At 39.4% G+C, this 12,209-nt stretch overlaps 3 protein-coding genes across 7 annotated transcripts in view; all 3 read right to left on the bottom strand.

Moving 5' to 3' along the window:
* The window catches only part of LOC118421021 (zinc finger protein 239-like), a 7,758-nt gene extending 5,690 nt beyond the window's left edge, over positions 1 to 2,068 (bottom strand). For 2 of the 4 annotated variants that reach the window (XM_035828160.1, XM_035828161.1), the window contains exons 1-2: positions 1,882 to 2,019; positions 1,629 to 1,757 (exon numbers count right to left, since the gene is read on the bottom strand). The gene's annotated coding sequence lies outside the window, so the exon portion shown is untranslated. Of the gene's footprint in view, positions 1 to 1,628; positions 1,758 to 1,881 lie in introns of all 4 variants that reach the window. The other 2 variants (XM_035828159.1, XM_035828164.1) reach the window with 2 other exon arrangements.
* A 1,139-nt stretch (positions 2,069 to 3,207) lies between these two features.
* Positions 3,208 to 7,215, bottom strand: LOC118421022 (zinc finger protein 239-like). Its single transcript, XM_035828165.1, has 2 exons — positions 7,120 to 7,215; positions 3,208 to 4,821 (listed from the first exon to the last, which is right to left on the bottom strand). The coding sequence occupies exon 2, from the start codon at positions 4,791 to 4,793 to the stop codon at positions 3,963 to 3,965; it is 831 nt and encodes a 276-aa protein (XP_035684058.1). The 5' UTR covers positions 4,794 to 4,821; positions 7,120 to 7,215; the 3' UTR covers positions 3,208 to 3,962.
* Positions 7,216 to 7,909: 694 nt separating this feature from the next.
* On the bottom strand, positions 7,910 to 10,659 carry LOC118421038 (zinc finger protein 239-like). Of its 2 annotated transcripts, none has more exons than XM_035828183.1 (2): positions 10,502 to 10,659; positions 7,910 to 9,646 (listed from the first exon to the last, which is right to left on the bottom strand). In XM_035828183.1, the coding sequence occupies exon 2, from the start codon at positions 9,625 to 9,627 to the stop codon at positions 8,965 to 8,967; it is 663 nt and encodes a 220-aa protein (XP_035684076.1). In that variant the 5' UTR covers positions 9,628 to 9,646; positions 10,502 to 10,659; the 3' UTR covers positions 7,910 to 8,964. The 2 variants fall into 2 exon arrangements, with proteins under 2 accessions (XP_035684076.1, XP_035684077.1); XM_035828184.1 differs by having other exon boundaries at positions 10,489 to 10,629.
* Between the last annotated feature and the right edge of the window lie 1,550 nt (positions 10,660 to 12,209).

The following is a 12,209-nucleotide window of genomic DNA, read 5'->3' as shown; positions in this document are numbered from 1 at the left end:
TAAAACAATTAGGCTTTGCATGCTATAGCTTAGGGATCTAAGTCCTGTTACGTTTTATGTCTGTATATCTGAAACTCTATCACATATATCAGTAAATTGTACTACATATTTTTTGGCAGTATTATGACAATGCAGAGTTGGTGTTGTCCGCTTCTGCAGAACTTTGGCCTCCTCACTGTAATCATAAAAGGCGTGTGCGCAGAAGCTTTTGAATAAACTCTAGTATGACAAGATATCAAGGAGTAAAGGATTCAAAATCCATTAATTGAAGAAAAAATTAGACTGATGACAGACGCTGCAACCACCAACTTTAAGCAGCTTAAATAAAGCTTAAATAAACGACTTTAAACTCTCCTAATGGGCGTTTAAAAGTATCGTATATGAAATAATTAAAATGAAGAGTAAAAGCGATGATTTTTTTAAGTCAATACATATAAACTTTGTTATATAAACAATACATATAAACTTTGGCAAAACTGCGCAAATTAATGTCATATCTTTAAGGCAAAGTTAAGTATACCTTAACTAATATGTAAAGTTATTTACATGTTTAAGTGGACTTAACGTTTTTCTTAAATGTGTCTTAAATATCGATTTTTAGTTGTGGCATTTACAACTTCTTAAATGTAGCTTAATAATGCAAATCCAACATGGCGCCGGAATTATGCAGCGTTCTTATAAACAAAGCCGCGCCGACCGACCAAAGAACAACACTTCCAATCTATGTATTGATAGGCGTCGAGTTTAAAGCCTCCTTCCAAGTTGGCTGGGGAACATATACATTGCCATTGATCATTTGTTATAAAGCTTTGTCCGTTCTATTTATGCTGTTTCTTCGAATACACGAATCACATACATTTGAGATCAGTAGCCTTTGTCCCGCGTTCCCGCTTGACTGACAAATTACTGCAAACTATAAATGACACTGTATTTGTTAGCCCAAAACAAATAAAACAAGTTCTTTCTGTGATTATTTGCGACCTCTATGTTAGTCTTGTACATATTCCACGAATTAATACGTAGAAAGAAAAACAGCTCTTCTTAGCTTTGAGCTTTTACGTAGACGACAACTAACTCAATACACATATACATTTAATGTCGCATAGAAAACATTTCATATGAAGTAAAAGACATTGGGCACACTCCGTTGAAATCTAATTTTTTTGCTTCTATAGTGTAACTCTTACATGCAATCTGTATATCTAGGTAACGTAGTTGGTTGAGTTTCGTATATACGGCACGATTTTGGTCACTATAGGGGGATTGCAATGCGTTGCAAATCTTATTTCGCGTACTGTTGGCGTCGGTTTCATTATTGGCTTTCCCGCAAGTACAGACCGAAATGTGGCAAGGGTTTAAGGGATTTTTAATTGACAATTCACCAAACTGAATTATCAGACACTTCTCAGCTCTCCATTGTTAACGATAATTGTGAAACACGGGAAGTGTACAACAGTGGGGCGCGTGGACTCTTCGCGTGCCCTATCGTGCGCACAGGTTTTCATTGTAGGGGCACGCGGGAACAGGCAGTCCGTGGAAACCCGTGCCCACGGTGAGAACACGTCAGGTTCCACCATCGTGCACAATGTTGGAAACTCGTGGAAATCTGCTTTTTCATGCAGTGTTACCGAGATACGCTGATGTTCCAAAGTACTGTACGGTGCTTTCACGGCAACACAGATCCTCACGGCTGCAGAGTGTACTGTCAGAAACCGTACTGGCAGAAACAGAGTGGTCAGGCCGGGTTTATATAGTGACTGAGTGGGTGGGAGAATAAAACCGGTTCGGTGAGTTTTATTCATGATAAGAAACAAAGGGAAACACAATGTCACATGTGTTGATTTGCATAAGGGGAAGACAACATACGACACAAGGTCTCACCAGTGTATAGTTGTTGGATCGATAAAGCGTTGAATCGGCTTTAAAATCGTCTCAGATGAAGAGAAACGATCCTCCTGTCGCTTTCGAAAATGGCGGGCAAGCCCAATCAAAGGTCAGAACTTCTGGCGGTGAAAGGTCACATCTTACCTACCTGATTATCCCAGTAAAAATTAATGGCCGACTACAGCATAGTGACATAGCTAGGTATGTCGCTAACTGTGCTGACAAAGCTACATGCCTTCTCATATATCAAACAGCATAATGATAAGTTGTTACATTGGAACTGCTGTACCAGAGATCTTTCGGCAAACATAAAATTGAAGGATTTTCGTATGAAAAGAGACGCTATCCTCGATTTGCCGTTAGACACTGATTTGGTCACATATAGAAAACCACATTCAGTACAAAATGCATATGAACTTACCGAGATAAACTCATCAGATGTTCCGACGAACTGAAACACAATCTGCTTCGCAGTCGTTCAAGACTGATCCAGAGCGGCAAATGACGGGTTTATGACTGAGTAGGCAGATAAAACCAGTTTGGTAGATGCATTTCATTAGGAGACAAAATAATGACAATGACAATGACAATGATGTTTATTGCATGTTCATGCCCCAATGGGGCGAAATGCATTAAGTTTGAAATAAAGTTAATAACAACAGGTAAACAATGATATATCCTAATGATAACTATTTTCTACATGCTTCGCTCCTCCTCTTAAAACACGAGTCAATGAACGTACACAGTTCTTCCAATACGTCATAGTTAGTTGATGTCATCAGATATGTAAACAAGTCTACCCTTTTGTAGGGTATATATTTCTCTTTTATACGCTTAACATTTACTAGGTTATTACGCATATCATTGTACAGAGAACACTCTAGCACAAAGTGTATTTCATTTTCTATATATCTGACATTCTTATTACAAAACATGCATAATAAATAAATAGTATAACGCTATATGTGCTGAACAAGTTACATGTGCTGATTTGCAAAAGGTCAGATCAACTAACATGAAAAATAACTTTAAAAACTTAAGAGGATTTTGGTTATTTGTTGAAATGGGGCGTCTTCTTTCTGGAATCACTCTATGTAGTTAAATTCGTGGATTATCGAACCTTACGCGTTTTGCATGAAGCAATAGACACCAGCTTTGTGAGATGTTACCATAAAATTCAAAACATTGGTGGTGGCGTCAGCATTATCACAGTGGCTTAGAACTCTTGAGCATTCTGGTCAAATTGCTGTCGTATTAACTCAGCCACTAATCCATAAGGTCTCAAGGTAACAAATCATGTTCAATAAGAAAGACAACAAAACATTGTGTAATTAGTTTATTGAGGAAACTTAGATGCACGAAAGGTTGACAAACCTCTATTACCCTACAGCACATTATGAACACAAACAATTATAGTACTCTCCAAGCAGAAATTAGGCTCCAACTGTTAACGTTTTTTTAACGTTTTCTTTAGTCGTTTTTATCGGGCTTTCTATTTTGTCATTTTTTTTTTGCTGTGCCCACCCTAACTGAGGTTGGACACAGCGAAAAAAAATGGTAAAATAGAAAGCCCGATGACGACGACTAAAACAAACGTTGAAAAAACAGCCAAAGCCTAACCTCTGCTTGGAGAGTAAAACAATAGATCTATAGTTAGCAGCCTCCATAACTAAATTTTTCCGAAGCTAATTCAAAACGCTAAGGGTCTGGTGTATTTCAATAACTACAGAATTATCTAGTAACAAGAAAAACTTCAGTAACTAAACATGAGAAAATACTAAGTGCTTTGGCTATAAACGACGACACCTTTACATCAAGCGAACGAAATCGTACCATCAATTGTATTCAAACAAACCGCAGTCGTTTTTTACATAATACTTCTGATTCTACTTAATAACCTACAAAATACATGCGACGAAAGTGATGCCTATGGTATAAGCTAGTTAGAAAGAATCTATAATTACAATCGTTTTTTTTTTTTACATTCCAATCCATCACAGGTTTTATACCACCCTTCTTAGGCCAGGAGAGCTTCTGTAATATTAAACCACAACTTTCTGCCGCATATGTTACAAACTCTATCTATTAACAGTGTGCGTCCGCGTATGTCTTTTCAAATTGGACAACTGTGAGAACTGTTGACTGCACACATCGCACCTGTACGGTTTTTCTCCAGTGTGAGTCCGCATATGACTCTTTAAATGTGTCAACGTAGTGAACTGCTTGCTACATTCATCACATCTGTACGGGGTTTCCCCCGTGTGTGTCCGCATGTGGGTCTTCAGATGAGCTAACTGACTGAAGCCTTTGTTGCAATGATCACACGTGTACGGTTTTTCACCAGTGTGAATTCTCATGTGCGTTTTTAAATTACCCAAAGCTCTGAACTGTCGGCTGCACTCCTCACACCTGTAGGGTTTTGCACCTGTGTGAGTTAGTATGTGGGTCTCCAGATGAGCTAACTGACTGAAGCCTCGGTTGCAATGATCACACGTGTACGGTTTTTCACCGGTGTGAGTTCGAATATGCATCTTCAGCTCGCTCGAAGTACTGAACTGCCTGCTGCACTCCTCACATCGGTGAGGTTTCTCACCGGTGTGAGTCCGCATGTGTCTCCTTAGATCATCCAGCCGACTTAGCTGTAGATTGCATTCCTCACAACTATATGGTCTCTCACCTGTGTGAGTCCGAATGTGGTTCTTCAGCGCTGACAGATAACTAAACCGTCTCCCACATTCACCACACTGGTATGGTCTCTCACCAGTGTGAGTTCGCAGGTGTCGATTGAGCTTCCTTTTGCATAGAAACTCCTTGTCGCAAAAACTGCACTTGAGGGTACGGGGAGAACCATGTCCATCCCCCCCCTCCCCTTGTGTCAGATGAGATCCGATCATAGTCGCCATATGCATGTAGGTCAAACTGCAGATCCTGCAAAAACTGTGAGAGAAAAAACAACTTATCAACACAATGAAACAAGATTTGAGACAAGTTTTGATATTCTAGCTTGTCTACTAAAAGTGTGCCCAAACAATGCCTGAACTGGCGGTCAAACCCGAGACCCTGCAAAGAATTGCAAACCCTGAGAAAAAGAAACAATAAAAATTCTTGCTTGTCCACTAAAAATATACCCAAACATGTCATTGCATACATATGTATGTTTTTACACTTTTCTAACCTTAGGTCATGTTGATTTGATTATATGCATTACATCCTCTGAAAACCCCCAAAACTGATGCGAGCGTGCGAATAAAAAAAGTTTGGCCAAAATAAAAGTTGCTTTCATCATGAAATCTAAAGGTCTAATCACAATGCACTTGCGTCACGCTTGCGTCACTGCTGGGTTCGAAAAATGCTCAACGAATTTCAGAGATAAAGAACGAATTTTCTTACTTTTTGTGTATTTTGCCATCTTTCAGTCATACTTTTACGTGTTACGCAATATCTAAATTTAAAAAAGAATGGGAGATGATAACAAAACAGTGACGCTGTGAACGAGCCCTGCAGTGACGCAAGCTTGACGCAAGTGCGGTGAGAGTGCACCTGAAGTGATCAAAACCTCTGTGTTATGGACCAAACACCCTGCCATGACGCCACACGACCCCTAATGGACCGATCCTGTCGAACGCCATATCGAACAGATAGAACCCTCTATTCTGTTTCGAACACCTCCGTCAAAAACTGCCCCAGTTGGACAGAAATAGCTATTTTTGACGAAGGTCTTCGAATTAGAACCATGATCGAACAGGGTGCGGGGTTTTGGGATCGGTCCATTGGGATACTTAACAATAACAGAGACTGTGGATCTTTTGTTATTTCTATGCACCCATGTCCCATGCCCTACTTGCTCACCAAGCAGAGGTTAGGCTCCGGCTGTTTTTAACGTTTTCTAGTCGTTTATATCGGGTTTTTTATTTTGTCATGTTTCTTGAAGTTCGCCAGCCAAACAGGTTAGGTTTTCACAATACAAGATACGATACAAAATAGAAAGCCCGATAAAAACTACTAAAAAACGTTAAAAACAGCCGAAGCCTAACCTCTGCTTGGAGAGTGCTCACTGTCCCTTGAACTGTGTTGCATTTCGCATTGTCTGCAGACAACGCCCCCTTTTTCTCTCATTGAAAAAAACAATACTGTTGCAATGAGCCCACAATGGTTGTTTGAGACAGTTTCACAAGCTTCCTCAAGTCACGTTCATTTTTCTCTTTATTTTGCTGCCATGCGATGTTCTGTTTCAATGTACTACTTCCAAAAACAGTGTCATACTTTTTTCACTTTCCCCTCCCAAATTCAGTTATTGACACCCATGGCTGTAGTGGCCGTAGATGGAACGCTTTTCGTGATAAACGTCACCGACAAGAGAATAGAAAATGTTGGGAACATATCAAAATCGCGATTTGCGGATACTATTGTAAAAAGAGACTCCGGACACTTAATAGCTCCGTTTGTTACCTCTGCGCACCATGCCTTACTTGTTCACTGTCCGTGACGAAGGACACAAGATGGCTGTCTGAAACGTCTGACTATTTCCACAATCATATGCAGTCGCTTGAGTAACTGCTTTTTGGCGTATCTTATTACATGTATGTCAAACCAACATCGACGTGTCCCTTGAGCTGAGTTACTTTTGATATTCCCATTTCGTCTGCGGACAACGGCCCCCTTTTCTGTCATAAAAACATAATACTGTTGCACTGAACCAACCTAATATGGTCATGCAATGGTTGCTTCCGACACTTTCAAGTGACCTGGTCTGTGAAAGACACAAGATGGCTGTCTGAAACGCCTGACCGTTTCCAAAATCACATCCAGTCACTTGAGTAACTGCTTTTTAGCGTATCTTATTACCTGGATGTCTATCCAACATCGATGTGTCCCTTGAGCCGAGTTACTTTCAGAATTCCCATGTTGTCTGCGGACAACGCCCCCTTTTCTGTCATTCAGAAATTATACTGTGGCACCGAGCCAACTTGATTTGGTCATACATGTACAATGGTTGATTTATACAGTTTTGCAAACTTTCTTTACCCCGTCTTATGATATTGTTTGCAATTTACGGCACATACTAATCGCTTTGCGCTGCTTTGTACGATTTACAGTACGGTCGAATTTTTTTCTAGTTTGGAAACAATGTACAAATTATCTCACTGAGTGTCGTACAAGGACTCTTGGATCAACCTGCTGCCGTATTAGCATAAAAAGTCAATAATACGGTATGTCAGTACAAAATACACTTACCGATATACACTAATACAGTGTGTTCACGGCGACACAGATCTTCACGGTTGTACTAGTGTTCGCACCGACAGAAACAGATCAGCACTGTAGGCCGGATGGGCGGTTAGAACCGGTTCGGTAGGTTTTACACAACACAAAGGATATCACCATGTTACATATGCTTAGGCCACAGCAAGTAAATGGCATGCATTACATCATCTGCAGACGGCAAAAAATAAGTTGTGGTTGTTATACAGTCACAATGTCTGTCAGTCAATATATATATATATATATATATATATATATATATATATATATATATATATATATATATATATATATATATATATATTGACTGACAGACGCTAACGCAAAAATAATATATACAACGCATATATATATAATGCACATTATATACATATATATATGTGTGTGTGTTATATACGATATATATATGTTATCATAGGCACAGTCCAAAGTACACGTTCTCCAGTATAATCTGTCCTTCATGTCAGACATTAAACTAGACCCTGACAGTCCAATGTCTGTATATATACGTTATATATATCTATATATATTTCTCCAGAAATTTTCCCAGTACTCAAGCAAGTTGATGATTTTTTTAACGGTCAGACTTCATTTCAACAGTCTTTTGTCGGTGACATTTTTCTTAAGTGTGTACATTTAACTGGTTAGATAGGTGTCATTTGTTTGAAGTAAATGTCATATGTGTTCTGATTTGCATAAGGGAAATATCAGTTCTGAAGATAGACAAAAATAGCGACATTTAAACGAGAGAGACAACAAAATATAACGTGTCATAGTTTATTGTTGAAGAAACTGATCATGATATGCTAAAAGTTGAAAAAGCCTAGAGCACATTGTGAAGGTAAACGATAGTTAGCAACTTCTATCACTTACAAGCTTCAAGAGTTAATTCCAAATGCTAATTAATAAGGCCCCTGCGTATTTACAGTAATTAGTGAATTATAAAGTGATGATAACAACTTCAATATCTAAGTTCTAACACAGAGAAAATCCTGAGACAGAAAGCTTTAGCCTATAACATAACCCAAAAATGAAAACTTGTAGCATTTAAGTGCTGTTACCGAAATAGAAAATTTGTGAAGAGGTCTATTTAAATCAGTGAACATTTTGCTGCAACTTATTCTAAACGCTAGTACAATATTTACAGAGACTAATCACATAAGTGACAGTTAAAACCTCAGTTGATGTAAAATAATAACATAAAAAACTGAATTACATAAAACATGCACTTTGTAACAAGGAAACTGCTACACTTCCCTGTGAATGCTTTTTACCAGTTTGAGACAGAAGAATAAACAATCTTACCATGTAATTATAACTGCCTCTCACCACAAGTACTGTCTGAGCATTTCGCAGTATAAGGTCACTTTTTTGCAAACAACTTCAAGGTATAATGAAAAAAAAACTAAAGTTGATTTGCTGACATTGACCGTATAATCCATGAGCATTTCCTCTATAATGTGAAACCTTTTCTTTAACCTTATAGCAAAGTCATATTGACAGTGTACTACTTAGTTTAAAAAAATGTCAAAGGAACGACACACTGTTACAATCCCAATAAAACACAAATGGCATTTAGAATGAACTTTGGTTGTGTGAATACTGTAAATACATTTTTGCAGGTATTTACTTATGCAGTGTGGGAAAAAGGACTTTTCACAGTGGGTTTTTTTAAGTTTGCAGTAGCAATATGCACTGTAGTCTCTTCCTGCCATGGAAAAATGTTTGCGGTGGTTTTTTAAAAGTTTGTGGTTAAGTGGCGAACACTAAACCGCTGCAAAAGTTTCTGCATTTATAGTGAGTCGTATGATTCCATCCTCACACAGGCATCGATGAGCGTCCACGTGAGTGAGTCCGCATGTGTATCTTCAGATGACCCAGCTGAGGAAAGCTTCTGTTGCATTTGCCACACCCGTAAGGTCTCTCGCCAGTGTGAGTCCGAATGTGAGTCTTAAGATTTGCCAGCGTAGTGCACTGTCTGCTGCACTTGTCACACCTGTAGGGTTTCTCGCCGGTGTGAGTCCGCATGTGTCTCTTCAGGTGAGTTGACTGAATAAAGCCCTTGTCGCAATGTTCACACTTGTACGGCTTTTCACCAGTGTGAGTCCGCACATGTACCTTCAGATCACTCGACCTTCTGTACTGCTTACCGCATTCCTCGCATTGATGTGGTTTCTCTCCTGTGTGAGTTCGCATGTGTCTCGTTAGATCCCCCAGCTGACTGAACCGTTGGTTGCATTCCCCACAAATGTATGGTCTCACACCGGTGTGAATCCGCATGTGCTTCTTCAGATCTTCCTGATGAAGTAACCCCTGCCCGCATTCATTACAAATGTATGGTCTCCCACCCGTGTGAGTTCGCAGGTGTGCGTTGAGCATAGTCTTGAAGCGAAACTCCTTGTCGCAATGGCTGCACTTGTTGATACGGCAAGAACGCTGTCCATCCTTTCCCACCCCAGCAAGATGAGACCCAGTTTCCATTTTGGTCAAACTCCAGATCCTGCAAGAATAATCAGAAAGAAGTAACAATTTAGCTAGACGGAAGATAAGAGTTTGAATATTCTAGGTTGTCAACTGAAAAAACATAAACTTTTAAGGAAATAATACTTGTTGTCTCAGTTTTTCTTAATAAACATAATCAATATACTCACATAAAGCTGGTTATATATAAAGGTACATTAAAGCCAGTACGTTGAACTTTGAACTTTCAGCACTTCCGTGGCACGGATGGTCAAGTCGCGTACAGAATACAAACTTAAATCAAGACTAAAGCAGGGCTCGAAATACCACCTGCATATGCAGGTTAGTGCAGGTAAAATTGGAACTGTGCAGGTATTTCTGGTGTCTACCTGCAGTGAACCTGCATTGATCCATGTACTGGGTTTTATACATAAATGTCCTATTACATAGGTGTATATGGATTGTTATTAGTTGCATTGACTAGTACCAACTATCAAGTATGAAAGAAAAAATAGCGATGGTTTCTGAACAATTTTAGTCTGATCCATACTTCCTAACTTCAGAGTGGTGCAGGTATAATTTGTCTGGCACAGGTACGGTATGCAGAAAAAAGTTTTTCGAGCCCTGCTTAAGTAACCCTAACAAGTAGAAAACTAAACAAATCATAAGCCAGCAATACTGAGGTTTAAAATATCATAATGTTTTCAGAAAATGTATGACCATTTCAATGGAGGACTTAGACAACACTACCCAACAGACAAGTATTGCGGGGTGGGGAGGGGGGCCGCTTCCTAAACAAATTATATGCCACTGAGTGTCTAGCCAGGACTCTTTTGAGTAAACTTGCTACCGTATTAGCATAAACAAGTCAATAATTAATACCTTAAGGTCTTACCCGTGTGTGGTTATGGTCAATATGGCTTCACAATCGTCTTAGATGAAGAGAAGTGACCTTTTCCTTCGCTGCCGAAAATGGTGACAAGAATCCAAGAGTCAGTACTTGTGGAGGTGAAAGGTCAAAGTTTGTATACCTGATTATCCCAGTGAAACACGCGTGCCAGAACATAGCATAAAAGTCGTGGGCTATTGCGGTGTCTCGTTTTTCTTTATACCCGTACATGACGAAGAACAAATTCAGTATAGCGGTGAGTATTTAGAATCTTCTACTCCGTGATCCTGAACGCAACTCTAACGTCAGCCCTTGACTCTAAGTACATCTATAGCCCCGCGTATTGAAAAGAGCGGGCCAGATGGACATCGTCATTCCTCAGATGCTTCAAGGACCAGGAAGCCTATATGTTGGATCAGAGGAGGATTGCACGGGTGAGTAGGTTTCTTAACTTGGCCTTACGAAAGTCTTGTACTTTTTTTATTCGTCAATATACCTTCTATAGCAGCTAGCAGCCAATGTGAAGGATGGTGTTGAGGAGGGGGGCTTTATAAACAATGATTGCACAGTGCACGAAACTGTGATTGCGGGATACGATTTTTTTTTTAAACTGTCGAATCCTCATCAACCAGTCAAAAATTAGAAATTAGAATTGAACTCAAAATATTACTTAGATGAAGCGATGGTTCCTGAACAATTTTAGTATGACCCATACGTCCTAAATTCAGAGTGGTGCAGGTAAAATTTGTCTGCTGCAGGTAATTTTCAATGCTGGTATGCATTGCAGGTATGCAGAAAAAAGGATTTCGAGTCCTGCTAACCCTTACCATGAGTTGCCCCTTAAACGGGACGAAGGTGAAACACGTTATTGAGCGTGTTTCACAATGCGCAGTTCGCTCATGGTCCATATAAGATTGAACTTTATTGCACGACATTTGTACATGGTACAATGTACGGCAACGACTATTACACAAAGTAAAAAAAAAAATAGGTGTATAGAATAAGACTTAACATCCTAATTAACATAACAAGAAGGGCCAACACAAGTCTTTGATATAATGTTACAATCGAGTTGGTCTAATCATGAGTTCCATTATTCTTTCTAATAGCAAAGCAATCTTTGATATATTTGCCTATCTTTGCATTATGGGAGTTGTGACATCTAAAGATACATACAATTCTGTCTGTAGCATTGAGTCTCTTGAAATCTGCTGTACTGGATTCGAGAAATGTGAATAGCTCATATATAAAATAGCCTGTCATCCTTTAAGTATGACTTTGGACAGACAGTTACTATGGAAACTAAGTATGACTGTGGAACCCCAACAAAAGAGGAGATCCAGAGAGCTGTCATCAGGCCCAGACAACATCCCAGCAGAAGCCTTCAAGGCAGATGATTAATTGTTCTATCTCTGATTTTTACGGGGTGTACGCTACGCTACCCCCCTCCCTCGCCAATCTCATTTGCATATCAATACCGAGTAAAATTTCTCACAATAGACGTTGCGCTCCTCCGTCAGCGGGGAATTTCATATATATTTGAACATGTTTGCTACATTTGCGATAATGGCTGGTAGCCTTATGATTCTTCACTGTTCTGTATTGTTATGTGGAAGTCAAGTGGACACTTTCAGTGAATCCTCCACCAACAATAGGAGGAGGCAGAGTATTTCAAACGCACAGGTTCCCAACAATATATTTCCATCTATCAGCT

Source organism: Branchiostoma floridae, chromosome 8, assembly GCF_000003815.2.
Source record: "Branchiostoma floridae strain S238N-H82 chromosome 8, Bfl_VNyyK, whole genome shotgun sequence".
NCBI lineage: Eukaryota > Metazoa > Chordata > Leptocardii > Amphioxiformes > Branchiostomatidae > Branchiostoma > Branchiostoma floridae.
This window is presented reverse-complemented; position numbering and strand designations above follow the sequence as displayed.